At 44.9% G+C, this 26,969-nt stretch overlaps 1 protein-coding gene across 3 annotated transcripts in view; it reads left to right on the top strand.

The window, feature by feature from the left end:
* Positions 1 to 26,969, top strand: part of COL26A1 (collagen type XXVI alpha 1 chain) — a 209,459-nt gene that overhangs the window by 8,864 nt on the left and 173,626 nt on the right. For all 3 annotated transcript variants that reach the window (XM_026656474.2, XM_026656475.2, XM_026656472.2), the window contains exon 2: positions 23,295 to 23,417. In XM_026656474.2, coding sequence (XP_026512259.1) covers positions 23,295 to 23,417 — 123 coding nt within the window. The remainder of the gene's footprint in view (positions 1 to 23,294; positions 23,418 to 26,969) is intronic.

Here is a 26,969-nt window from a genome sequence, read left to right as displayed (position 1 = left end):
TTGTGGATTAGGCCAGCCTGAGAATTTGATGTCTTTAATTTAGTACATTTTGGTTTATGTATTTGCTCTGCATCTGAGTTTTCATCCTGTGGGCTCAGGAGCCAAAATCCACTTTGCGGGGGCATTTACATTAGCTGTGCTGTACCTGATGTTGGAAATTAAACACTAGCATTTGGTCTGAATTCCATGTTCCCCACATTGTTTATGAGGCTAGTACTAACAGAGAGCCACAGGAACTGATTATGTTAAAAGAAAGAAAAACCTCTTTCAGCCTGCACCTGTTCTCAGATTTTGTTTGGCATAGCTTTATTCTATTATGCTTCTACGTATGGGGTCTGCACTATATGATCGGGGAGGGGGCAGGGGAAGAGAAATTTCCCATTTGTTACAGCATAGGCTGTGTTACAGCCTATCACAACCACTAATTTATGTTCAACACTAATATTACTTAGTGACAAATACTAACTCGGCTGTTCTGCAGTTTCAGTTGGGTATGGCAGGCTTTTTCTTTTCCTTTCCTAAACTGCTTGTAGTATTGCTTTGAGCTGTTAAACGGCTGCTCTGTTTGCCATAGAGGTCGCTGAATTTTGCTTCACTCACTACTGATATATATAAAAAAACAACCTCCAAAAACCTACATGAAAAGACTATTAAGGTTTTAAGTGAAGTATTCAAAAGTCAGCAAACAGCATGGCTAAGTTTTCATGTGCAACCTTCTCAAAATCCTAGAATATCATAGAATATCAGGGTTGGAAGGGACTTCAGGAGGTCATCTAGTCCAACCCCCTGCTCAAAGCAGGACCAATCCCCAACTAAATCAAATCTCTGGCCTTGTGCAGCATAGTCTTTAACATGATAGTATGTTATTTCAGAAGGGCCCTGGCTCATTCAGCATGTTGAATGGATCATGCACAGTAAACAGGGCTGGCACCGGCGCAGCAAGCGGGTGCTTGGGGCGGCCAACGGAAAGGGGTGGCACGTCCGGCTCTTCGGTGGCAATTCGGCGGCGGGTCCCTCAGTCCCTCTCAGAGGGAAGGACCTGCCGCCGAATTGCCGCTGAAAAATGAAGCGGCGGCGGTAAAGCTGTCGCCGAATTGCTGCAGATCGCGGCTTTTTATTTTGTGTTTTTCCTGCCACTTGGGGCGGCAAAAACGCTGGAGCCGGCCCTGACAGTAAATGAGGCAAGGGTGTGACATTTTAAAAACCCGTGGCAAGGCAAAGTGAAGTGGAAGGGTGCACAAAGAAAAATTACTACTTGGCAATCAACCTTAAAATCCAAACTAACTTATTAAATATATTTTTAAAATTCTGTTCTCCTCGCTGTTAAACGAGTGCCCTCATCTCATTCACTGTACACTGTCAAGGCTATTCACTGAAGACTGAATTCTGATTTCAGATACATCCGTGTAAACTTGGAATAAATCCACTGACTTGAATGGATTTACTCTACATTTACAACAGGTGCAATTGCAAATAGTATTTGGCCCAGAATGAGACCTGGATCTCACCCTGCCTCTTTCAGTGTACGTTGTGTCCAGCCAGCCCACAGACTGAGATGGTCTTCTGTGGCAATAACTGTATATGATCATACAGCGGCACCGAGAGGCAGAGTTGAGGGTTCTCTGCAGCCTTTACTTGGACACGTCCTGCAATTTGAATGCTTCACTTTGCAACCTTCATCTTCTTTTAACTTGGTTATTTGTATGGCATTACCTGCTGTTTTAAAAAAAAAAAAAAAAAAGCAAGCAAACTTGAATTCATTATTTGCTAACACAAAAAAGCAGCCTAAAACAATAAAAAATGTAAAGGGTTTTGTTCCACCTTACAATAGCCCACTGAGTGAGGCAGGGATTCTCTGCTCCACTACCCTACCTCAACCACTGGTGCCATCTCTTTGGCTCCTTGTTTTTTCCCCTCCCCATCCAGTTGATCACATGAATAATCGGCAGATGTTTCAAAACAGTGTTGTTAAAAAATCTGCTGTGCATGCAGTGGCTACATATTTTTCAACTGTTATCACTTGGCCAAATGAAACTCAGTTTCCACCAGATCTCCTTCCTAAAGACTGACTTCCTCACCCAAACCACTGTGGGTCTCGAGCTGTTTAAAATTTTTTTTTTCTTTTAAATAGTGGAAAAGGTGGGTTTTTTGTTTTTACTCTCTCTCTTCTCAAATGGCTGAACTGGGTTTGCTGCTTTTGTTTGTTTTGTTTTAAAATCACCATTGGCCAGAAACCTGGGCTGGAAAATTTCATCCCAATAGATTGAAAGTTTTTGGAATTGGGTGACCAGACAGCAAGTGTGAAAAATCAGGACAGGGGGTGGGGGGTAATAGGAGCCTATATAAGAAAAAGACCCAAAAATCAGGACTGTCCCTATAAAATCGGGACATATGGTCACACTATTTTGGAAGCCTATAATCTGAAAAGGCCTTTAATTGCAGCTTTTAGTGAGCCTTATCTGTAACTATCCCAACACCCTCCAGGTATAGGGGATGGATTCTATTTTATTCCCATTCACACCGGGTAAGGGAGTCCACAGATGTCAAGTGTTATGTTGGTATAAATGAAAGGAGACTCAAGCCCCTAATATACAGTATAACTCTGAATCTGATAGCGTGGTAGAAGGGTTTTACTGACATGAGTTTGGGACTGTTGTAGGTCAGCCCCTCTGAATGCAATTTTTTTGTGGAATTATAACCAATGCAGTATCCCAAGGATAAGAGCAGGACTACGCTGTACACAGAGAGGTGAGAAGTGGGCTGCTGGTGGGGTACAGCCACATATGCATCTAATTACTGACAAGTCCAAAGGAAGTTGTCGTAATTGCATTACAGTTACATGGCGTTTTGACTGAGGTGTTTTTTTTCTCGCTGTGGATAAAGGGCTAAATCTTTATTAAAATCATATTCGTAACTCAGTGGCTACTAGACCTCACTCCTTTATTAAAATGGGGTCCTGGAATGAATTTCTTGTGTGAGACAGAGATGCTACAAAAGAGATGGAGTCTCCTAGCCTTCCTCATTGGAGCGGGGACACGGTTGCAAAGGGTGTTGCTGTGATTACTGCAGTAATGCTGCTGCTGTTCGAAAGCATCTGTTCTTGCCACTAGAAATGGATTAACCTCAAAGTTACGGAAACAGCCGTCCCATTCTTTATAGTAGCTCCCCTACTCTGAGTACTCTGCAGAATGTGGCCCTTGACTTGGGTCAAAACAATGACCGTTCTGTCAGAGGGCAAAACTCTGCTCTGTGATCCTACAACAGATTGCAACCCCGATACTCCTGTTTCCCTGCACATGAAACTCCACTGGGTGTGACTGGAACAAAACTTTGTTGTTTCCAAATTATTACCTACGATCCCCACTCATGCACTAGGGATCCCACTGTGGTGTATGCTGCACAAGCACAGACTAAAAAGATGGTCCCTGCCTGCAATGATTATTAAGCTAAGTAGTAAATGATATATAGATCTAGCGTCTCAGGGGTGGCTAGTGATTTTGGGTGCCCAATTTGACACCTACAGGGACCTGATTATTCAGAGGGGTGTTCAGCTCTTTCTAACATTGGACCCTGTAAAGCATCTGAAGTTAGGCACCGACAACACTAGTCACTTCTGGAAAATTTAGGTAACATTGTCTGCTGACAAGAGCGGGAGACTGGGTGTCAGAGCTGGGTTCCATTCCTGGCTGTGCACCAAATTTACTGTGCTGTTTGGGCAAGTTAATTCTCTGTCTCAGTTGTCCCCGTCTGGAGCAAAGTACTTCACATGACTTTTGCAGGGCTTAATTTATTAATGTATGTGAGCCACATCCACTCAGAGATGGTGCTCTGTGTCCTCTCTTGCTGTTTCGTCCACATATAGAGAGAGACTCAGCTTGCGACAGTCTTGGCTAAGAGAGCTGGCTTTTAGCTTGGCAGTAGAGGCTCATGCTTTTAGGTTCAAAAGTCACCGGTTCAGTCCCTTCTGCTGATGGTCGATTCAGGGGTGCTGTATTTGTCTCAATGCTTTATTAATCTTATAGCGATGCAAAGTATTAATTGCTATAGTCATCACAGCAACTGGCAGGTCACTGAAGTGTCCCTTGCACTAGTTTGGGATCTGGCTACGTTTTGGGCCACTGCACTTTGTAAGCAGGGAGCATTATGACAAAGGTTCTGACTATTCATTTGAATTTACAATACATCCTTGCTGGAGATTCATAATTTTCCCTCTTCGCTTGACTCATTGCAAGGATTGCACTCTAGGTCATGTCTTGTTTTTGAACATGTGCTCAGCCTCCTCCTATAATCAAGACCTTATGATACATTGTAACTAGAGCCGGGTGAACTATGTGTAGCAAACAAAGTATTTGTCGAATGCAGCATTTTTCTGATTGTGAATTGTCCAGGAGCAGATCTCTGTGTCAATAGACTTGTTTGCTGTTCACTGTTGTTGAACTGTTTTGACGTGACTCTTTGACATGAGCTTTTGATATTCACAAACTAAAATTCCAGCTGGTCTGATTAGACACATTGGTCACATGGTATATCTGTCTGCCCTGATTGGACCAGTGAGGGATTTGGCTAGCCCATGCAATGGGTGCCTGCTCCCTGGGCACTTCAGAAACCAGGGATGTGGGGGTGGAGAAGGTGGATCTGGCACTCTGTGGTTTGACTGGCCATTCACCCTATGTGGTGGCATGGGTGGACACAGGTGCTGTAGACGTTGCTTGAGGCTTGAGAGGCACCATGGAACAATACACTGCTCTGCAACCTGGAAGGAGAATTCCTCCCTCCCTTGGTCCCTGAGGAATTCCCCAATCTGCAGTTTGGGGCAGCATTTGGGATTAATGGCAAATGTAACCCCCTTTTTTGTGTGTGCGTGTCTGTCCGTCTGTCCCCATCCTTCAGTGCCTGACCCACAGAGGGTTATGGGTCTCTGTTACAGCTTTTACCTACCAAGCCTGGATCCCTAACTCAAGCTATGGAGACTCATGGTTTTAGTTCTGGAGGTCCCTGGTTCAGTCCCTGGAATTCGCCAAAATGGTGGCTATCGTACAAGCATTGCATATTGATGTGGTTTTAAAGTAGATTGAAACAGTCAGGAAGCTCTCCCTGGCCCAAGCGAGGAAGAGGAGCTGTAGGGGAGCATTGCTTACTCAAGCCAGGAAGAGGATTTACTCTCTCTGCTTTTAGCAGAAGAAAGAGCTGGGGGTCTACCTCCCCTTTCTGGCTATATGTAAAAGTGAGTGTGAATTCTACACAGATCAACACTCATGTTGCTCAATTTCTCTTTGGTAAGATGTGGCCCCACCTCCATCTTGGACTGTTATGCCACCCGATACAAACCAAACACTGTACTGAGTGCTCAACTAGGGTGGCAATGTTTTAAGAGGCTGATCATCAGGAATGGTAGAATAAATGGGATTTAAAGCCATTTGTCTTTGTTAATTCCACTCTGTTTAGGAGAACTGGATTGTACACATGGACTCACTTTGACATGGAAACTAACCAGTAACTGGTTTCACCAAGCTTCTGAAAATACGTTCAGGATTTGGCAAATCAATGTGGTGTTAAACTTAATGTAGAGTTCATCTCTATTGCAGCAGCTTAACTTAATGTCATGGTCCAAATGAAATAGACAATGGATCTTGCCTAAGTCTTGCTGCCTTTATTTTGAACCCGAGAGACATGCCCTTAAAACAAACACACACACTTGGCTCCTATATGTAGCTCAGGGATGCATTTTCCCCTTCATTTTGCATCTAGCCTTATTTATTGGGTAACAATATTAGGTGACTCTCATAAGTTCTCTAAAACTACACACGGAACAGATGCTGCATTTCTTTCAGCAGCAGCCATGTTTAGCCAGGGCTTTTCTGGATCTCAGACTGAGGGCTAATTGGACTCTAATTGCCATGCTAAATGCTGCTGGGTAAGTCACTACATAAAAAGGTGAAAGATCACTTGTTCATTAATCAGCACACGCTAAAGTGGATGGAATCCGTCTGGAGAATGGAGATGGACTTTGTTTTCAGTGTTTAATTTTCTAGCTGTGGTGCAACAGCCCAGAGCTTACAGTAGACAATGCCACTAAATGTCTGTCATCTGGTGGGATAATTAGCTCCTTGAAGAAGGCAGGTGTGTATGTGAATGCAGGGTGGATGAGATGTATCATTTGGCTGGTGCTATGAAAAACACCAGTGTATTAAGTGCTGGTTAGAAGGCAGCAGGGTTCTCTGTACCACTTGTATTTGATCAAAAGGCAACAATTAAAATGCTTCCCTACATACGTACTTTGGAACACTTAAAGATCCTGGTGACATACAAGGTATTACCAGACTATTCTGCCAAAGCACAGACAAGGCACTGAATTACTGTGTGGTTAACATTGTTTCTGATGGTGTTAGCAGTGATGGGAACATTTGTCATATTTGGAAATCAGGCTTTTCAAATGATCGGGTCATCTCAAGTAGGTCACTGTATGCCGAGAATAAAGATTCTTCACCCCAAGCCCTGAGGACTCAATGTGGAGGAGGAAACCTCACGAACGAAGTCTTGCAATGGGTTTTGCGTAGCAAAATGCCCTTTAATGATGTTGCATGGGGACTAGAGGTTACTACTGTGGCCAGTGTCGTCTTTGTCCACAGTATGAATCTGTAAAAACACTGCTCAGTATTTTACATTAATACCAAGAACAACCCTTGTGTATTCTTTAAAGTAGATGTGATATTCTCTCCTTGGGATTTCTATTCTTGGAGCCACAGCTTTCGAAGCTGAAATACTGCTGTGTGTATATATATAATTAATGGAGATATCCTATCTCCTAGAACTGGAAGGGACCTTGAAAGGTCATCAAGTCCAGCCCCCTGCCTTCACTAGCAGGACCAAGTACTGATTTTGCCCCAGATCCCTAAGTGGCCCCCTCAAGGACTGAACTCACAACCCTGGGTTTAGCAGGCCAATGCTCAAACCACTGAGCTATCCCTCCCCCCAGAAACTAGTGAGGTGCTACTTCTTATAAGACCAAACAACTGGGGAGTCCCAATGTAAAATGACTGAATTTTGTTCATTGGGTCAGTTTGTTTACTTGCCCATGAGCTTGGGGAAAGCAATGATTTTACTTTTGTTTCTTTCACTATTGTAGTCTAGTTTTGATTATTCAGAGGTACTTCGTGACTAGGATTGTGTATGCTGTAGTGCATCTTGTAAAGGGAATGGCGTCAACCTCACAACAGAGCTCTGCAGTTTTAAACCTCTGCTAAGAAATGGGGGAAAGTCCAATAGTTTTGTGTCTTGCTGACAAGAGAAGCTCTGTGGCAGGACTCTCCAGTGTAACCTTTCAAGAGGGTTGTGCTAAATGCAATAGCCAAGATTTTAAAATGGGGGCCTAAAGTTTGGTTCCTAGGGCCATATTTAGGCGCTTAATTATGTGACCTGATTTTAGTGGGTTGTTTTATTTAATAATAATAATAATAATAAAAAAAGCCCGGAGCACCTCATAGCTGCCACTGAGTTTAAGGGTAGTATTCAGGATAATTTTTCTGCATATGCAGGCAAAATATATTACATGAAATAGTACAGCCGCCTTCCAGGGCAAAGTTCCACCACTGAACATGATCTCCATTGGCATCAACAGAGGCATAAGCCTTGCATCAGAAGGCAGATCCGGCGTCTCAGTGCTACATGTTAACCTGTGGGGCTACTTGTGTGAGGAAAGAGGCTGCAGGAATAGGCCCTGTATCCTTAATGACTATCTATTAAGGCATACAAATGCAAACCATGTGTTGTAGACTACCAGGTGCCAGATCCTGATCTGAGGGAGGATATCTTACCAGAATCTAATTAAATTCCATTTTAGGATGTTTATACTCCGAGGACTGTGTGCATAGGTAACTGATTAGCAATTCCTATTTTCAGAGGTCAGAGAGATTCCTTTGCTTAGTCTTATTAGTGCTTTATTGCAGGAGGTGTATTTATAGGTTGGAGACCAAGTTATTTCTATCAATAATATCAAATACTGCACAGTACTGTTTAAATTTATATAGCCTGATTCTGATCTCAGTTGCTCTCGTGTTAAGTCCAGAGTAAGTCCACTGAAATCAATAGCTACCCTGGTATAAAACTGGTGTGAGAGAGAATTGGGCTCTTTGCATTTAGTTTCAACAGTTCTCGATCATGGATTCTAGAGCAGGAACAAACAGCCAAGTTCAGAGGCAAGTGTTGATTGTGTTCTTCGGAAACAAAAGTATATTTTAAACAAATACTTAAATGGTGTTTTGCCCTCCAGTTCCAGCCCTGCAGCTTTAACCGGTGTCTCTCTAGAAAATCTGACCTTGAAATGAAAAGGGAAAATTCTATAAAGGAACAAACCAGTCCTGTGAATGTACTGGAAATATGAAGACAGGAGGCTAGTCTGCAAGTGAGTATCCAACTGTGCAAAAATGTTTAGGCTCAGGTTTTTCTTTCTTTTTAAATGGAGAGCTATCAGGTTTGCAAAAATGACATACTTGGTTGTAATTGTGCGCGATTTCCATACTGCATGGATATCAAATGCCAAATTCCAGCCAGTCAGTCAACTTCAGCAAAGTTGAATTCCATGGATATTTTTGTGTTTTCTTCCCTTCCCTCTGCCCCCAAAGTGAATGCCGGAAACCACTGTCCCCTCATTGATTACAACTCTCCCATATTACTGCAAAGTACTGGAATGCTTATAACAATAATTCTTCAGGAAGAGGACTCTCAAAGAAATGAAAGCCACTGTCAGCTGTTGAGAACTTAAAGCCATGGAATAGCTCCCTTCATTTTCATGATGATGGACCTGGTTCAGGCAGACAATTGATAGGCTTTGATTCAGTCATAACATGTCACTGGCAAGATGAGGGGAATCGGACATCCTATAGATAAATAACAAGACCCTTCTGGCTCTGCCAGACAAACTCATCCCCCCTCATGTCCTATATCTAATACCCCACACACAAAGCTGCCTTAAAAAGAATGTTGTTAAGATTGCAAAATCAAGCACTGAAAATTTAGGAAATGCCAGATTAAGGTTGCCTGTGCAACCTTAATTCTGCCCTTTTGTGTGTATGCATTATGATAGTCTTTTTAATTACATGATCACATACTATTTTTTTCCCCACACAGAACCCCTGCCTCATTCACTGCTCTGTCCCAGTGCTCACATAACCTTTAATTCTGGCATTTCTTAACTTTTGAGTGCTTGACTTTTGCAACCTTAAGGTCCTTTCACATATTTTGTGTGTATAATTTTCTAGGGCTTTTAAAAAAAGCAAACTGAAATAGAAATGCCAACAAGTGGCATAATATTGACACCTACATGGCTTATTAGCAGGGTCGAACCCTTCAGATGCACCCCACAGACCACTGCCACTTGAGCTAACAGAGCACATGATAGCAGTAGTAGGTTGGCATCCTCTATGTGGACCAGCACTGAAAGAGGATGAGACACTTTGCCAGTGGGTTTCACAGATATTTACTGACATCAGAGGAATGGTGAGACTTGGGAATCTTGGGTTCCATTCCAGGCTCTGGATGGGAGTGTTGGGCAAAGTTCCAATCCTGTCTCTTTCTCACCCCTTGCTCTTTATCCCAGTCCCGTTCGTTTCACCTAGCCCATCCAGCCTCTGCTCCCAGGCTTCTCATCCCAGTCTCCTTGCCCAGGCAATCCCAGTTTCTCCCATCCCCACAACCCAGCTCCTCATCAGATCTGTCTGCCCTCCAGTCCCAGGCTTCCCTCTGGTTTATCCTCAAATCTCAGTCTCCCCTTTTTCCATCCTGGCTCCCAGTCTCCTCCCCTAGGTCTGGCTCTTGTCTCTTGGGCAGTCAATTCAAGCAATGTTGTCCTCCATGATGCGTTGACCTAATAGACGGGGCGTTGAGAGCACAGGAGAGGCAAGCTCCCTGCTCTAAGGTCTGGTGCCCACACCTGGATGCAGTATGGCCTGGTGCAGCTGGGAGATGAAATTGCAGGGAAAGTCCTGCTCATGCCCCTGCAGCCCTGAGCTTGAACCTGCTCAGTGCAGGTGGAATCTTCAGGAAAGCGCTGCAAAGCCGAGCATGTCTCTGCTGAGCATGTGCAAACAGCAGCTTTTCCCAAGGCTTATCACTTGACCCAATTTGGGCAGACTTTCACAGGGAAGGCTCAAGCGATAGCTCTGAAACTAAAGCCACCCACCTGCCGAAGTTCAAGTCCCAATCCCAAGGCACGGAGGTGCTAGAGCTTCTCAACGAAAAGGTTGTCCGACTCTGTTAACATGGGCAATACAATGTGTTTGTCCTTGGCTTTGTTCCCGTAACTGTTCCCTGAACTGGTTTGGCTGAAATTTTCCCAAAAGAGCTCCGCCTGAGGGGGAGAGACGTCCAGCATGGAAAACTTCACCCTAAATGGTTAGCTTGGCAATGGTACAAGCAGGGAAATGTAAGGCAACCCTAATAATAGATGTGACCAGCTCTGCCTATAAATTGAGGCTCCCTGTGGATACGTCTGAGCTACTTATGTGCTACTCTTGCTTATTAGAACATCCAGAGCCTATTGAATCAAAGATAAGCTGTCTTCTGCCTTTACAGGAGAGCAGTTCTATTTTATCCATAGAATGGATCCTACTTACTTATTGAGGAAGGCCTGCCACTCCCTCTGCCTCTGTGATTTGTTTTCCGAGCATTCAGTCTGTGTTCCTTAGTGCCTGGTACATGGGGCTTGTGCTGTGGAGAACATTCTATATCCAGGTCATATGGAGCAGGAGCAGCTGCAGAATAAAGCTATTGTGGAGACTGTTACCAGATCCTGGCCCACTTTTTGTTTAGCTAGTTAATCTACAGAAGGAATTTGGAACATAATTGGTCAAAACCTGCATCAAATACTCAATTTACACCATTTTAACACAATCATGAAGTTCTCTCTACTGCTGTGTTTCTATACAGAAACTTCTGTCCTCCGAGCAGATATGTTCTGGTGGGATGAAATAAGACTGTAGATGCCACAGTCAGTGCCGTATTATTGCCTAGGCCAGCAAATTTGCAGGGGCAGAAGCTCCCCTCCGCGCCCCGCACCCCTGCTCCAGCTCACCTCTGCCTCCTCTGCAAGCACGCCGCCGTGTCCTGTTTCTCTCCCCTCCCAGCACTTGCTGTTTCACGGGGCAGGGAGGGAGGGGGAACGCCGCGCGCTGGGGGAAGAGGCGGTGGCGGGGATTTGGGGAAGGGATACAATAGGGGAAGGGAGGGGGCGGAGTTGGGGTGGGGACTTTGGGGAGGGGGTTGGAATGGGGGCGGAGCCAGGGCGGCAATTATTTCCCGGCCGAGGGGCGGCAAAATTATTAATCCACCACTGGCCACAGTCCAAATGTTGCTGGTGGTGCTAATACCAAAACTTGTGATTAAGGGAGATTAGATCCATTCTTCTTAACATGGTTTTTATTACCCAGGGGCTCGTTCTGTTCTCACTGCTAAAGATTGTGCTGTTTCTAGGCTCTTAATTACTATAATGTTTTTTTTCCTCAACTAGGTAATTTCATTTATTGCAGGGGAATAAGGTTCAACTTTGTGTAATTTCTTATGAATGTTAATAAGTTCAACCCTGAGAGTAATGGTGTAGGAAAGTCAGCTGCCACATTACAAACCCAGCAAATCACAGTTAAGAACACTTGGCCTCAGGAGTAGCTGAAGAGTACAGCCAGGGTGGAGAGTGAGTTAATTTTCACTGCTAAAGTAGAGGATTCCTCTAGGAGTAATGGCCGTTCTGACAACACACCAGGTGTTGTCAGGCCTGTGCCAAATGTTCTTAATTCTCTGATTGACAAAACAGAGAGAGAGTTGAAATCCCTCACTCCTTTCCTCTCCAGATGGCTCCATTCCTTTACCTGGATAAATAATGCTGCTCATCTTCCAAAGGTTTCCTACCGCTCTCGCGGTGCCTGGGCAGCGATTGACTGCTCTGAAGATCTTCTGCCGCTTTTCCTTCCTCCAGAGCTGATATCCATGATCGTAACAGCCTTTTTCTAGGCACAACCTCTTTTCTTCTGGGTATAAATAATAGCTATTCTCTCCCTTGATCAGTTTTGGGCTCCCTTGCCCACCTCAAATGCTAATGCCTAAAGATTAGTTTTTCCACCTTTGCCTTCTGTAAAACAGTTTCATGGTTCCAGTACCCCCAAGGACGGAACTGGTTGTTTTGCCTTTCTGGCTTTCCAATGCACCCATCACTGTAGTTTCTAGGCATAGAGCCACGTGAGCTTCGTATGTCATTACGAACAGGACAGCGTGTTGCAAGCCTTTATGAAGGTTAGGAAGTATAAACTAGCGGGTAGGCCACTGGGACTGGGGTGATCTGGGTTCAGTGCCTTCACTCAGCCATGTACTTCCTGTGTGACCTTGGGCAAATCCCTTAATTTACTCCGTGTTTCAGTGTCTCATCTGTAAAAATGGTGACCCTGTCTCCTTCCTCACAGGAGTGAAGATACAATCCATTAATGAGTGTGAGGTGCTGGGATGTTGGGGTTGTGATGCTGGCAGACCAAGGCCCCGGGCTCACTCAGTGTGTAGCTGGAAACCAGTCTTGCTTACCTGTGTCTTAGCATTATCAAAATAGATATTAGACCTTAAGTTGATAAGAATGTGTTTAGTGTTTCATAAAATGCTTGTGGGAGGCTGCATGTATTGTTCTCACTCAACAATACCCAATGTTCTAAACCGAGAGCAAGCATTTGCCTTGTAAACCTCTGTGACTAGGTAACTCACGAAACCGGGGGAACAAGCCTTGTGGCATGCAAATGATGGTCTCTAACAAGAAGATGTTAAATCCTGTTTGTTAAATGCAAACGAGCCATTGTGCGAGATCAAGGATCAAAGCATTCCTCCCCTGACCCCATGAAGGAGGGACCTGCATGGAAACTTGCTATCAGCTTTATTTCTGAGGGAAGAACATATAAAAATGCCTCGTAAGGAAAAATGATCATCTCTTTGCTGTTAGAACTCTCTGAGCCAGAGACTCTAAACCAGTGGTCCCCAAACTTTTCCATGGGGTGGGCGCCGGATGACTACCCGCCGAGGACCGTGGCTGCTGGACAAGCAGCCGCCGAAATGCCACCGTGAAGCAGCGTCATCAAGAGGCGTCACCGCGGCGGTAGCACTTCTTGCCGTTGCCGCTTCATGGCGGCATTTCAGCGGCTGCTTGTCCGGCGCCCAGTAGGTGGGCACACATGGATGCCCCAGTGGGCGCCATGGCACCTGCGGGCACCGCATTGGGGACCCCTGCTCTAAACTAAAGCGAAACATCCCCCAGGGATATCCCTGAGTTTGCCCTCAAAGACATTTTGAATTGACATATCACTACAGCTCTATCACTCTTAGGATTTAGATTGACGCTCCTTTGTGTTTATAAGCTTGCTTGCTTCAACCTGTAAATAAGACTGCTTTTTCTTAGTTAATAAAGCTTTAATTAGTTTTTATTGCAGAATTGGCTACAGGTATTGTCTTTGTGAGATCTAAGGTACAAAAGTTATTGGTCTCTTGGGACTGGGAACAACCTGAATATTTTGTGTGTTTGTTTTTTTTTTTTTTTTTGGTGGAAGTGGCCATTTATTGCCAAGTCCAGCTTGCCTGGGTATCCAGATAAACTGGAGCCTGAGGGGACTGACTCCATGGTAAGACTGTTATTAGTGTTTCAGGAGTTCACATTTCTTACTGGGTTGGTGAACACACCACATTATAGAACATACCACCAGTTTGGGGTGTCTGCCCTGTTTTGACAGTCTGCCTGGAGGCAGGCATTCACAGTTGCGAGCCACTCCAGATAGCGTGACAGTGGTGATAAGGGCCAGGTACATATCTACGTGCTAGAGATGGACCTAAACAACCCCCCAGATCTGAGCATCCCTGAACTTTGGACAAATTGGCACCCAGTTCTGAACTTTCCTTGAAACAGCTGAACTGTAACCCTGGATCTAGACACCTCTCAACGCAGGGGAAAGTTCAGCTCTGTCTTGTGAAATGTTTAAAGAGGGGATCAAGCTCATCTCTATCCTGCTTAGAACCATTCTCGCTAGTGGAACACGTTGAACTCTTTTCAGTCAGGTCACAGTATTCAAGACAGCAATACAGGCACGGCCTAATAATGGAGGGTAGGGAGAAAGTGTATGTCTGTGAATAAGAAGGGAATAGTGTGTGGCTATGTGTGAAGAGAAATTCTAGGTGCCTGGCAGCCTTCAGGTCGGAGATTTCTTGGCATGCACAGGAGCAGCTGCGGCCAGTCTCGGGGATATATAAATAACTGACTCCTTCCAACTGTAGGCTTTGCAGTGCAATGTATGGATTGCTGTTCTGGCAAGGCAAGTAGGACACTGTGCTATTTACAAAGAGAATAGGGCATGGTTTACTTTCGATGAGTCAATCAGCATCTTTTTCTCACTAAAAGTCAGCGACCTTTGATTTTTATTGAAATTCCTTTCCAGTATTGCAGGGAAATTGATCGCGCCAGTGAAAAATGTTATGAGGAAAATCGCTCTACTTCTCAAAACACTCCTACTGTTTTCTGCGCCCTAAATGTTGATCTATGCTAAGTATAACATACAGTCTGTTATCCTTATGAAAACAAAAAGATAATTCAGTGCAGTTGTTTACACAGCTAAAAGCTATAGGGCAAACTACAAGCAATAGAAACACCAACTTTGTAGCAGAGTCTCAGTAGGGTGCAATCAACTTTTGTCCAAATTCATGAGACAGGTGTTGGTAAAAACCACCCTTTTAGAACAGCTACAATTCCAAGATAGTTTGCTGCTTTCCTCTGTCTCAGCCCAGTTCAGTCTAGCTGACTGATCACTAGTGACTGACTTCTTGTACTGCATGTGCCATGTATGTGCTGCTTGTGGGTGGGTGGCACAGAAGTCATGATATCTCCTTTCAGTTGGCTCTGCACCAAGGTAAATGGCCTAGCTTCTAGGACTGTTTGAAAGTGCAGTGCATTGGACTAGTGTGAACTTGTCACGGAGCTTGTTTCTACATTATCCAGTTTGCTGAGTACATGAGACAGAAGGTCCTGAATACTGCATACTGTAGTCTTTTCTTTTCTTTTTTTTATTTTATTATTTTTTTATTTTTTTTAAAGGGACATGGTACTATTTCAGTTTTCAATTATGAAATTGAAGCATGGTCCCCCAGCGAAAAGGGGGACTAAGTAAGAATGTAACTGCTTTCATTTCTAAGCTGTAGCCTTTTGACTAAAACCTGAGGCTGGATTAAGCTCAGAGGCTGAGCTCGTATTGTTTCATAGACTAAACCAATCTATATTTGCTGCTGTGGACAGGACTTCTTGTTTGCTTTAGCTATACAGTCTTTAGTTGTGCTTAAGATGGAAAAAGTTAAGTATTTGCAAATATTTATTCTAGGGCAGTGGGTTTAAAAAACTGTATATTTGCAAACCTCCTTGCTTTTTTTTTTTTTTGTATTGTTCATTTGTCTCTCTCCTATCTGTCTTCACTCCCTTTCCCCCAGTGAAATAGCTTTTTGGTTACTCCAAGCCAACACAATTAAACTAGTCGTTAATTTGCTGTTGAGAGCTGGGTATATGGCCTCTTTTGGAGGTTAGAATGTTTTAGACAGCTGCACTTGTGTTACCTCTGATTTCCCCTCCCTCTGTTGTCCCTTCTGTTCTCTCTTATTGCAGGATTGCCGGCTGTGCAGAAATTTTAGGAAGAAATATGACCCTAGAGACTCTTGCTTGAGTTTATTTTCATCCAAATGGGGGTTCTAAAGAGATGCCTTTCCCAACCTGCTCTATGCCAAGGTCAAAAGCTTACCCCCTGCCTAGTGTCTGGCTTTATTAATACAGAAATTGACAATAATGAAGTGCAGCTCAAGCCTTCTGTCCAGGGTTGGCTGCTCTTTGAGTTCCTCCCTCAGGACTGCTCAGCCCACACCCTAGATAGTCAGTCAGCCTCTCTGTCATCTCCCTTATGTCCAGGTGGGGTAATGAATCATCTGCCTTAGTGAGACAACAGAATCCATTTAACCCTTTCTGGGCATCTGCTAACAGGGTGTGTTAGGCAAAAGCCTCCAGCCTGTTAACACTGTCATAGTAGCAGTTGCTGAGAACCTCCTAGCAGGTCTCTGCCCAAACAGGCTTGAACAGAGTTGAGTTCGCTACCACTTGACATCCTGGAATGTCCGAGCTAACACGTTTGTAGCCCTCCCTCATCTTCCCACTCTACACCGTAAATCTCCTAAGTATCAGAGGGGTAGCTGTGTTAGTCTGTATCCACAAAAACAACGAGGAGTCCGGTGGCACCTTAAAGACTAACGGATTTATTTGGGCCATAAGCTTTCGTGGGTAAAAAATCCACTTCTTCAAATGCATGGAGTGAAAATTAGATACCGGCATAGATACTGGCACACTTATAGGAGAGTAGGGGAACACTTCAATCTCCCTGGACATTCAATAACAGATTTAAAAGTAGCCATCCTTCAACAAAAAAACTTCAAAAACAGACTTCAAAGAGCAACCGCAGAGCTACAACTCATTTGCAAACTTGACACCATTGATTTGGGCTTGAATAGGGACTGGGAGTGGCTGGCTCACTACAAAAGCAACTTTCCCTCTCTTGGTATTGACACCTCCTCCTCAATTATTGGAAGTGGATCACATCCACCCTGACTGAATTGGCCTTGTCAACACTGGTTCTCCACTTGTAAGGTAACTCCTTTCTCTTCATGTGCTAGTATATCTATGCCTGTATCTGTAATTTTCACTCCATGCATCTGAAGAAGTGGGTTTTTTCCCCATGAAAGTTTATGCCCAAATAAATGTTAAGTCTTTTTAAGATGTCACCGTGCTCCTGGTTGGTTTTTTTTGTACATCTCCTAGGATGTCTAATGGCGTCTCTATGTTGTTTCTCAATCCTAGCTGACAACCTTACTCTACAGCTCCATGCCTGAGTTTTCTAATTCAATGGCTAACAAACTACAGTCTGCAGTTCCCCAACGGTCCATGGAAGCCTTCCTGGTGGTCTGCAGAATGGAACATTTTTCAAGAACTAAATTGGGGTGGGTGGAGAGTATTTCTCGTGAAGTGGCGTGCAGAATGGAAAAGCTGGAGAGCCACTTCTCTAAACTATTCAGTGGAGTGTAAATTCTGTAAGGCATTTGCTAAACATACCAACGATGGACACATTTAAGATCTAGCAGCTCCAACCTTTAAGGAGCCGTAATTTGGGTCATTACATTTACTTGGCTTGAGTCTCCTCCTTGCATAAGCAATAACACGTTCTCTGTCATCCTGGACCTGTGCCAGTAATACTCCTAAACCTTTCTTACTAGCATCTGTCTATAATGTAAAGGGTCATTTATAGTCTGTGTGTAAGCAAAGACGGGGGTCTTTCATCACTTTTAGTCTGAGGCACTGCAATGCCTGCTCACACTCTGGGGACTGTTCCTACTGAGATTGTGGCTTTGAAAGGAGAAATCTCTCGTGTGTGTGTGTGTGTGTGTCCGTGTCCCCTTTAGGTCTTAAAGTCATTGGACTGTTATAGCACATGGCCCCTAAATTCTAGATGTTATCATTCTGGTAGGCCCGACAGTGATCTAGATGGGTTCTTGTCATTTTATCGTGACTCTCTTCTTCTAGTCCACGGTAGAATACTCGGGGATAAACATTTTCTCTTTTTAACTGATACGCTTGAGCCCACCAGGACCGGCTCCAGGCACCAGCAAAGGAAGCAGGTGCTTGGGGTGGCCAATGAAAAGGGGCGGCACATCCGGGTCTTCTGCGGCGGGTCCCTCAGTTCCTCTCTTCCTCTTTGAGCTGCCTCCGAAGTGCCGCGGAAGAGGAAGATTGGGAATGAAGGATGAAGCGGTGGGGGTAGAGCTGCCGCCGAAGTGCCGCCAATCGGGTTTATGGTTTTGTTTTGTTTTTTTCTTCGCCGCTTGGGGCAGCAAAACAGCTGGAGCCGGCCCTGGAACCCACATAGATCAACTTGCTTAATGGGAAAATAATTCTTAATTGAAAAGCTCTTCCAGGCACCAATCCACTTTGCGGTAAGTTAATGCAAGTCATCCCATTCCAATTCCCATGAAAGCACAGGCCTTTATCACTGGAGTTCAATGACTAAGCCAATCAGCTGTAAGCAGTGTCAGGTTACTCTCCCTTTATGTGGGCCGGTCACTAAAGGGGAACAAACACCCTTGCCCAGGTTTTCCTGGGCACCAGTGATGATTCAAAGCCAAATTCCCATTGACCTGGGTAAGTACCAAGCTGCCATTCATGCATGAAAATCTCCCCCAAAAAGCAAGCGCGCACACACACTATTCTCTCTCGTGTGTGTGTGTGTGTGCGCGTGCACGTGTGGGAAACGCACTTTAATTGCAGCCATTTTTGACTAATCCACAAGAAGTGCCCTGAATACAGACTAGGGCTCCCCACTGTATTCTTAAAGACATGGCCCATAAAAAACAGCTTTACTTCACAATATGCATCTAGTAGCGTTTGACGGTGGCAATCCACCCATTGCCACCTAGCTGTGCTAAATATTTTAGTTCCTAAAGTAAGGGGATGATATTCATTAGAGGGGCCCAAAATGCAGCGTTTGGGTCTGGCTGTAAACTAGCCAAAGGCAGAAAGCAATATTGGTTGGTCTTTAATCTCTTTTTAAATGACCAATCCAAATGGCTGCTGTTGCTTTTTGCACCAAGGTGGCCTAGTACCACCTCCTCTCTAGCATGTTATGCATCCATTTCCAGAGCCTGCTTTTTTCTCCACCCATGTTGTGCCCTCTGGAATAGCAAGATCCCATGCTGTCATCTGATGTATTGGATTTCAGTGTCGATGTAGTCATGAGCTTGTCTGGTGTGCTACAGAGAAACACTTTGTCCAGGCAAGCGAAAAAGAGAAACAAAGGGAGTTGGATTTGTTTCTCCCAGAGTGAAACAGGAGTAAGTCCACTGAAGTCAGAGTTATAGTAGCATAAAAGCAGTGTGGGGAGAATCAAACTCACTGTAGTTTCAGTTAAACATCTCCGCAGTGTAACAGAAGCATTTTTCTCTTCCAATCCATTCTTCTGTGCCCATTGAAATCAATAGAAGAAAGTTCCGAGGGAACAGGCTGGGGGCATACATCTGCAGTTTATAACTATAGGGATATTGCCTATAATGGGGAGTAGTCCATTCAATGAGCCTTTATTGGAAGGGCAAACTAGAAAAGTGTGGTCAAAGTCTAAGGAGAAACCCTGAGCTATGGGAGGTATGTGATAAGTAAGATCTGCCCAGGATAAAGCTACATAGTGTGTTTTGGTTTGTTCCATTTGTCAGTAGTGTCCATTCGTCATCTGTTGCAGATTGCTGCGTCGTTCAATGTCTCCTTTCTCCCAGGACTAGGAATAATTTTTCCTTGTTGCATATTAATGAGAAGTCTTTTATGGTGCCTGATGATTTGGGGGAAATATATTTTTTTCTTCTTCTTTCGTTCCCTCCTTATATTTTGCACGCTTGGCACTTGCTTTGCATGGCATGAAGTGTGTGTGCATATGGTGGTTTGGACAGCTGTGTGTGGGGATTGTACGATTAACTGCAAGTGCTGTGCTAAACGTGTACATTGGGGAAGCACTATACAGCCATACCTTTCTTGCACTCAAATGGAAACTCTTGGTGCTTTGCTGTACATGTGATGATAATGCCCCAGAACAGAGAGCCCTATCCTGCAGTCCTTAAGCAAATCCTCCCATTAAGGCTGAGAGCTGAAATGGAGCTAACCACAGTATAATGTGTATTTTCTAGTCCAATCTGAAACCAGCTCCTTTCTCCAGTCCTCTCCCCACCCCATCTTTGTTACATTCTCCCTCTCTTTCTCCTTAATCATGGAAGCTGTTTACAGCCCATTAAAGGATCAAATATCTTCAGAGGATGATTTGAGCTTTCATTAACATTTTTCTATCTTGCAGCTCAATTCCCTATGTAGGAAACCCTGACTTAAAGCATGATTCAGAGGGTAGCAATGACACTTGGATATTATGGAGTTTGGATCCAGAGCCCAGATATTAGTATTATGTATTTGTACGAAACAGGATGTCTATTATCCCCAGACATTCACTGGAATTCATTTGGAACATCATCTTTGCAAGCTACATGCTTTGTATCTTTAAACATTACAGCCCAATGTAGTCAAAGCTGAGTTGCTCCTATAAATGAGATATGGTATATGAATAAATGACACAGCACTGATAATGTTTTATTGCCATCAAATCTTCATCCTGTGATGTGGGATTGTACCGCATATGGCAATGCAAACAAGTATTATCTCTTCATTTAAATCTTTAACATAGTTTCCTACTTAGCTTCTCCTGATTCCTCTTCCCAAGGTTGCCTGGCAAGAATCCCCCAAAGTGACAGCTGGAGCAGCGAAACCACTCTAGGCCTTTTCCCACAGTGGAGTCCTGCAGCGTCAACCGTTTTCCAGCCTCTAGAGAGAGGGCCCAATGGCACGAGGTCACATTAATACCCATCTGAGTCAAGCGATAAAAATAGGCCTGAAAAATACTGCAGAATATTAATAAACCTCTGAGAGAAATGGCTCTCCAATTCCCGCACATCACTTACAGGCCTGGGAAATACTTGGGATGTGACTGTAACACGTGGGTGTGATGGGTTGGACCCCTTAAGGTGCCACCTGATGTGTTGGGATATCACTGAGCTCGCCTGTTCTGCCAGCCAGGGCACCCTTTTTACCTGTCTTGCTGAGCCAGGCTATTAAGCCTCCTCCAGCACACATGCAGGCAGGGCCACACCCAGCTGCAGATCGACACAGATACTGAGATCAGTGCTGGGAAGCCTCAGCTTAAGAGACTTGCCCCAGCATTCAGGTGTCCACCTCCCTTGGAGTGCAGACCCAACGGTATATTATGAAATCTGCCTCCTCCCTCAATGTGGAGGAAGGTATGCACAGCCTCTTACCCTCCCCCCCCAATTATGAATTGCACAAATGGGGTTATACTATAAACAATAAATAAGTTTAGACACTTAAAATTCACCTTTTGTAGTTAATAAAGAGACCCATGTTTCTGCAGGGCTGTGGGAGCCATTATTTGTAGGCTGTCTGGAGCGTCTACAGGAAGATTAAGCTCTTTCACAGTCCATTGTCTTTGCTAATGAGCTGGTTGGGGGTGACACCCAAAGTAGCATAGCTGAAATACAAATACATAGTTTATATTCTTAACTTCAGATACAGAAATGATAGAGGCATACACATTGGATAATCACATTCAGTAAATCATAACCTTTCCAATGATATCTTACATGAACCATCTTGCATAAAGTACATCTCAGTTATGTCATATTCATATCATAAGCATATTTTCATAAAGAATATGGAGTGAAATGTCACAGTGGGTTCCCTTGAGGTGCGGGGAGGGTGACCAGATAGCAAGTGTGAAAAATTGGGACAGGGATGAAGGGGGGGTAATAGGTGCCTATATGAGACAAAGCCCCGAATATCAGGACTGTCCCTATAAAATCAGGACATCTGGTCACCCTAAGAGGGGGTGGCATGCTAGTCCAGAGTCAATGGGAGCAACATCGACCAGAAAAGCTGCGTGGGTTTTGGATCGCTGCTGTTAATGGGCTCCTGTGGCTGCAGGTGAAGCAATGGCAGCTATTTGAAAGCCACTCCCTTCCTTCCCTGTTCCCGCAGCAGCTGCCAGCCCTGTTTGTAGCTGTGGGGTCAGACGACTGATTCTCTGCTCTGATCCCGCAGCACTTGACGTAGCTGTTCGAATGCATTCATCCCAGCCCTGTGGAGCTACAGGTGCGAGTCTCCCCCTCGCTTTGAAGATCATGGAGCCTCCTGGGGAGATGGCAGGAGAATCAACAAAAGGAAATAAATTAGAAAGCAGAGAAGGGGGGAAGAACAGAAGCTGAAAAGGACAAAGGAAAGGCAGACGAGAGAGAATGGCCAGAGAATGGGAACAGGGGAGAGTAGGTTGGAGGAGGGAGTGCACCTATGTGCACAGGGGTAGGGCAATTCAAGCAAACGGGGTTGGGGACCCTTGCCGTGCCCACAGAATGAAGGATTGGCTACACTGGGTGTCTTTGCTTTGGTGTAGTTGTACAGGTGCTGATCTTGCACTAGGGTTTGAAACCTGGGTAAGCCATGCTGGGAGAAGTCTCGCTTTACATCAGCGGAGCACATCTACTTTAAGTGTTTGCATCAGTACAACTATGTTGGTGTAGTGACAACACTGCAACCCCCCCAGGGTAAAACATCCGAAGGCACCATCCTTCTTGTTCCTCAAAAGCTGATGGCCGTGAACAATACATTTTCTGAAGGGCACCTGCTACCTTAAATACTGAGGCCCAGGATCCTTTTGTGGGCGTCTTGTGCCTCCAAAGCTCCCTCCTGTATTTTGAGCATGAAGATTACCTTTAGGCTCAATTTGGATGCCTCCCACTGCTCTCCCTGATTTTTGCACTCCGGACAGGTAGGAACGCCAGGACTCATCCGCTGCCTCTGTTCAGATACAAGAGCAAAAATGTGGGCACAGGTTTGGCGAGTGTAAATTGTGTTTGCAAAAGGGAGGCTGCCTGGTTGGATCTAAACACCCCTTAATGAGATTTTTTTTTCTTTGAGTGGGGATTATTTGAATAACAATTATACTCACTAAGATTAAAAGCAATTATCTAGCGGACAGGAAGGATGCTCTTATCAAACCACTAGACTGGGACTTGGGAGCCCCGGTTTCAATTCCTGGCTATGCCACAGGCTTTCTATATAACTTAATCTCTCTGTGCCTCAGTTTCCCATCTTTAAAGTGGTATCATGCTACCTTAGTCTTTCCTCTTTAGATTGCTGACCCCAAAGAGTGTACAACAGTGTCTGTACAGCACCTTGCAGAAAGTTATTAATAGTAAACCCACAACTATCTGAAAATGTTAAACACCCAAAGTGTAAGGAACTGTTCAGAGTGGAAGGGAGACAGGGGGAATAATGCTAGAAGTAATGGGATGAAATTAAGGCAAGTAAAATTTAGGCTGAATCTTTGGGAGACTATTGGAAAGACCGTCCTGAGTCTCATCACTTATGATGTCTGAAAGGAGACCAGATAATGCACTGTAGGAAATTCTGGCCTCTGGGGAACAGACAAGATGGTGTATTAGGTTTCTTCTGTCTCTAATTTCTTTGATTAGCTGGCGCAGAAGATCTCCTTGAGACAACGTTTTGAGGATTGCAAATATTTGGGTAAACATAGCTAGCAGTAGACTGATGTATGCTACTAAGCTTGCTGCACTACTGGGATTTAAAGGGTCCTTTTTCTTTGCAGGCACTGGTGTCACTACACAGTTACGCGGACAGTTTCCTGTCAAGTGCAGAATGGCTCGGAGACCGTGATCCAGAGGGTTTATCAGAGCTGCCGGTGGCCAGGACCTTGTGCCAACTTAGTGAGGTAAAAGCCCTTAACATCTCGTGTTGTATATTCAAACTGCGGACTGGGCCTTGCACTTCTGATTCAGTTAATGGGTATCTGGGCTAAGCAAAACATGTAGGATGGGGCTGGATTCTGATCTTAGTTAACCCAGTATAAATTGGAAGTAACTCACTGAAGTTACAGGAGTTGCTCCTGATTTATACTGGTATAACTGAAATCAGTACCCTACCCTATGTCTGTAGCTTTGCTCTGTGTGGCATTTAGCTGTGCAAGCTTCCTCATACAGTTTTATTGAGGCACCTGGCATTACTGACCTGAAATACCACTACTCTGGCTCTCCAAGAACCCCAAGTGCTCTGACCTGCGGCGGGGCTTTTTGATGTGCACCAGAGCCAATGAGGGACTAAGATAAGGCCACCAAACTCATTGTCACGTGAGACCTGTGCTAGGATTGGATTTCATCCTGGTAGGTTCCCAGAGATTATGGGCTAATGCAGGGATGATGAAAGTACTTGATGCTGGGAGCCAGATCTTGCAAGGTGCTCAGAGCTCTTAATTCCCATTGACTTCAGAGCACCTTACAAATTTGAGCTCTCATAAGGTACTCTTCATCCACAGGTCTCCGTGACCTTTACAGAGGTGTGGTGTCCAATATCCCCACTTCACAGATGAGAAACCTCAGCACAGAGGTCGTGACTTGCCTAAGGCTTCTTGACTTCCAGGTCTTTGTCCTACCTGCTAGACAATTCTAGTAATCTATTGTGCTGCCTGGCCGTCTGTAGCCTTAAATTAGCCAACAAAGTGAATGGAATTATTTATCGCCACTTTGTTACCAACAGCTACAGAACAGGGTTTGAGATAATCTCAAATTTAGTAAAGAAATGTCTTGATGGTAATGTAGGCAGAATATAGTTCCACCCTCTTCAAAAAGCATCCATCAAATACTGAGCTTCACCGATGATAGTATTCGTTGGGAATTTTAATTTTTCACCTTGCTGTTAATGCTCTTGGTTCTCCGTTTTCATTTGGCCACTGGTCAGTCTTACTCAATTTTCATTTATGTGGTTTGGTGTTTGTTTGGTCTTATTTCAACGACTGCCTTATGTGGGACATTTTATATTTTACATTCTTGTGACCAAACTTCTGCTGAGGTTTTAAAATTTCCCAGACCTACCTTTTTTTTTTTTTTTGGTGCTCCATTCCTCTTACGAGTGCATGTTAACCTTTAAATACAGTTTTAAAAAAACTTGCCAAATTCTTGCCCATTCTTCTTTTTAAAATGTGAATGAAGCTACACTGCTAACAAATAATCAGTCATGTTATTAGATCAACATCCTATCTACATACTTGTAAAGCTACTAATTAAGTAGGCATATTCACTGAAAAGAAAAATGGTATAAAATTGATGTTTATCTATGAAAATTCTAGCAACTATAAACCCAGAGTTTTTTTGTTTTTGTTTTTTTGGTGTTCAGTTTTGTGACATTCTAACTTGGCTGGATGGTTTTCTGTCTTAAGTAATTTTTCTAACAGCCTGAAGACTATTAGCCTGAATTGTTCTGGCTGCTTATTTGAGGACAGTGAAGAATAGCAATGGAATGATTGGCAAGAGAAAAGCTTAAATTAAAAATGCATAAATTTAAAAATGAGAGACAAGGTGGGTGAGGTAATACCTTTTATTGGACCAACTTTGGTTGGTGAGAGAGACAAGGTTTTGAGCTTACACAGAGCTCTTCTTCATGTCACTAAAGACTGAAGAGACCTGAAGGTCTCTGTGTAAGCTCAAAAGCTTGTCTCTCTCACCAACCGAAGTTGGTCCAATATTACCTCACCCACCTTGTGTCTCTAATGTCCGGGGACCTACAACACTAAATTTAAAAACGTCAGAAGCCTTGGCACTGAAATAGTTTGAGGTTACTGACACTTAAGATCTCAGTTAGGAGCTGCCTCTCTGGGATGTAACTGCCCAATAGGATTGCCAGGCATCCAGTTTTCGACTAGAACGCCCGGTTGAAAAGGTTAGCACCGCTGACCAGGCCATTAAAAGTCCGGTCGGCGGTGCATCAGGGCTAAGGCAGGCTCCATGCATGCCCTGGCTCCCGGAAGCAGCCGGCATGTCCCTGTGGCCCCTAGGCGCAGGGGCGATCAACGAAGCTCCGTGCGCTGCCCACACCCTGAGCACTGGCTCCGCAGCTCCCATTGGCTGGGAACCGTGGACAATAGGAGCTGCAGGGGTGGCGCCTGTGGGCTCAGACAGTGTGCACTGTGCAGAGCTACCTGGCTGCCCCTGCGCCTAGGAGCCGGACATGCCATCTGCTTCCGGGAGCCACGCGGAGCCAGGTCAGACAGGGAGCCCGCCTTATCCATGCGGTGCTGTGGACCGGGAGGCGCCTGAGGTAAGCGCCGCCTGGCTGGAGCCCGAACCCCCTCCTGCACCCCAACCCTCTCCGAAGGTTGGAACCCCTTCTTGCACTCAAACTCCCTCCCAGAGCCTGCACTCCCTCCCACACCCCAATCCCAGCCCTGAGCCCCCTCGTGGAGCCCACACCCCAACCCTCTGCCCCAGCCCTGAGCCCCCTCCCACACTCTGAACGCCTCTGCTTCAGCCTGGAGCCCCCTCCTGCACCCCAGAGCCTGCACCCCCAGCCCAGAGCCCCCTCCCCCCTAACCCTCCATTTCTGGCCCCACCCTAGAGCCCACAACCCCAGCTGGAGCCCTCACCCCATTCCAACCCCCTGCCCCAGCCCAATGAAAGTGAGTGAGGGTGGGGGAGAGAGAGTGAGTGGGGGTGGGGCCTCGGAGAGGGGGTGGGGCAAGGGCAGGGCCTCAGGGAAGGGGCAGGGCACAGGGGTGGGGTGTCCGTTTTCTGGAATTAGAAAGTTGGTAACCCTACTGCCCAATTGCTGGCCTGTGCTCCCAGGACATGGACTAGAACACAAGAAAACTCTGTCCAGATTGGCCTTGAGCCATGCTACCTATTGCTTTTAATTAAGGCAATTTCATGAAATTGTTATCAGGCAGAGATTCCTCCAGGTAGAAATGGACCAGAAGATATATTCTGACATGAACACTGAAATGCTACCCCCCCCCCCATCTCTACTGCAATTTGGGGAGAATGCTAGATTCCAAACTGAGTGGCTGGCATGCTTCTTAGGTCACCGCGATACCCTCTGCACTAGGTCATACATCATACCCACCCAGTTTCAATCATACTGGAGGCACAAAAGACACCTAAATGAACCTGAGGCTGTCCCTGGCTCTCTGTTTCTTGAGGACCTCCAGAAGGGGGCTGACAGAAGGGACATGAGCCTACCCAGTTACTGACAATGGGAAAACAGGACTAGCACACACCTGCTCCAGGTGGCACATTGTATTCTCAGTTGAAGAGGTCACTGCAGAGAAGGAACGGTTTTGAGAACAAGTGCCATGTCGGCAAAGCCCCTGAGATTCAGAGATGGTAGCTGATTGAGAGGTATCCATTATCTCCATCCGAGGTGCCTCTATTTTTTTAATTGGTTGCATTACTTTGATTTTTTTTTTTTTTTTTTTTTGGTGGAGGGTGGGATGATC

This window comes from Terrapene carolina, unplaced genomic scaffold (assembly GCF_002925995.2).
Source record: "Terrapene carolina triunguis isolate 2854851 unplaced genomic scaffold, T_m_triunguis-2.0 Scaffold231, whole genome shotgun sequence".
Classification (NCBI taxonomy): domain Eukaryota; kingdom Metazoa; phylum Chordata; order Testudines; family Emydidae; genus Terrapene; species Terrapene triunguis.
This window is presented reverse-complemented; position numbering and strand designations above follow the sequence as displayed.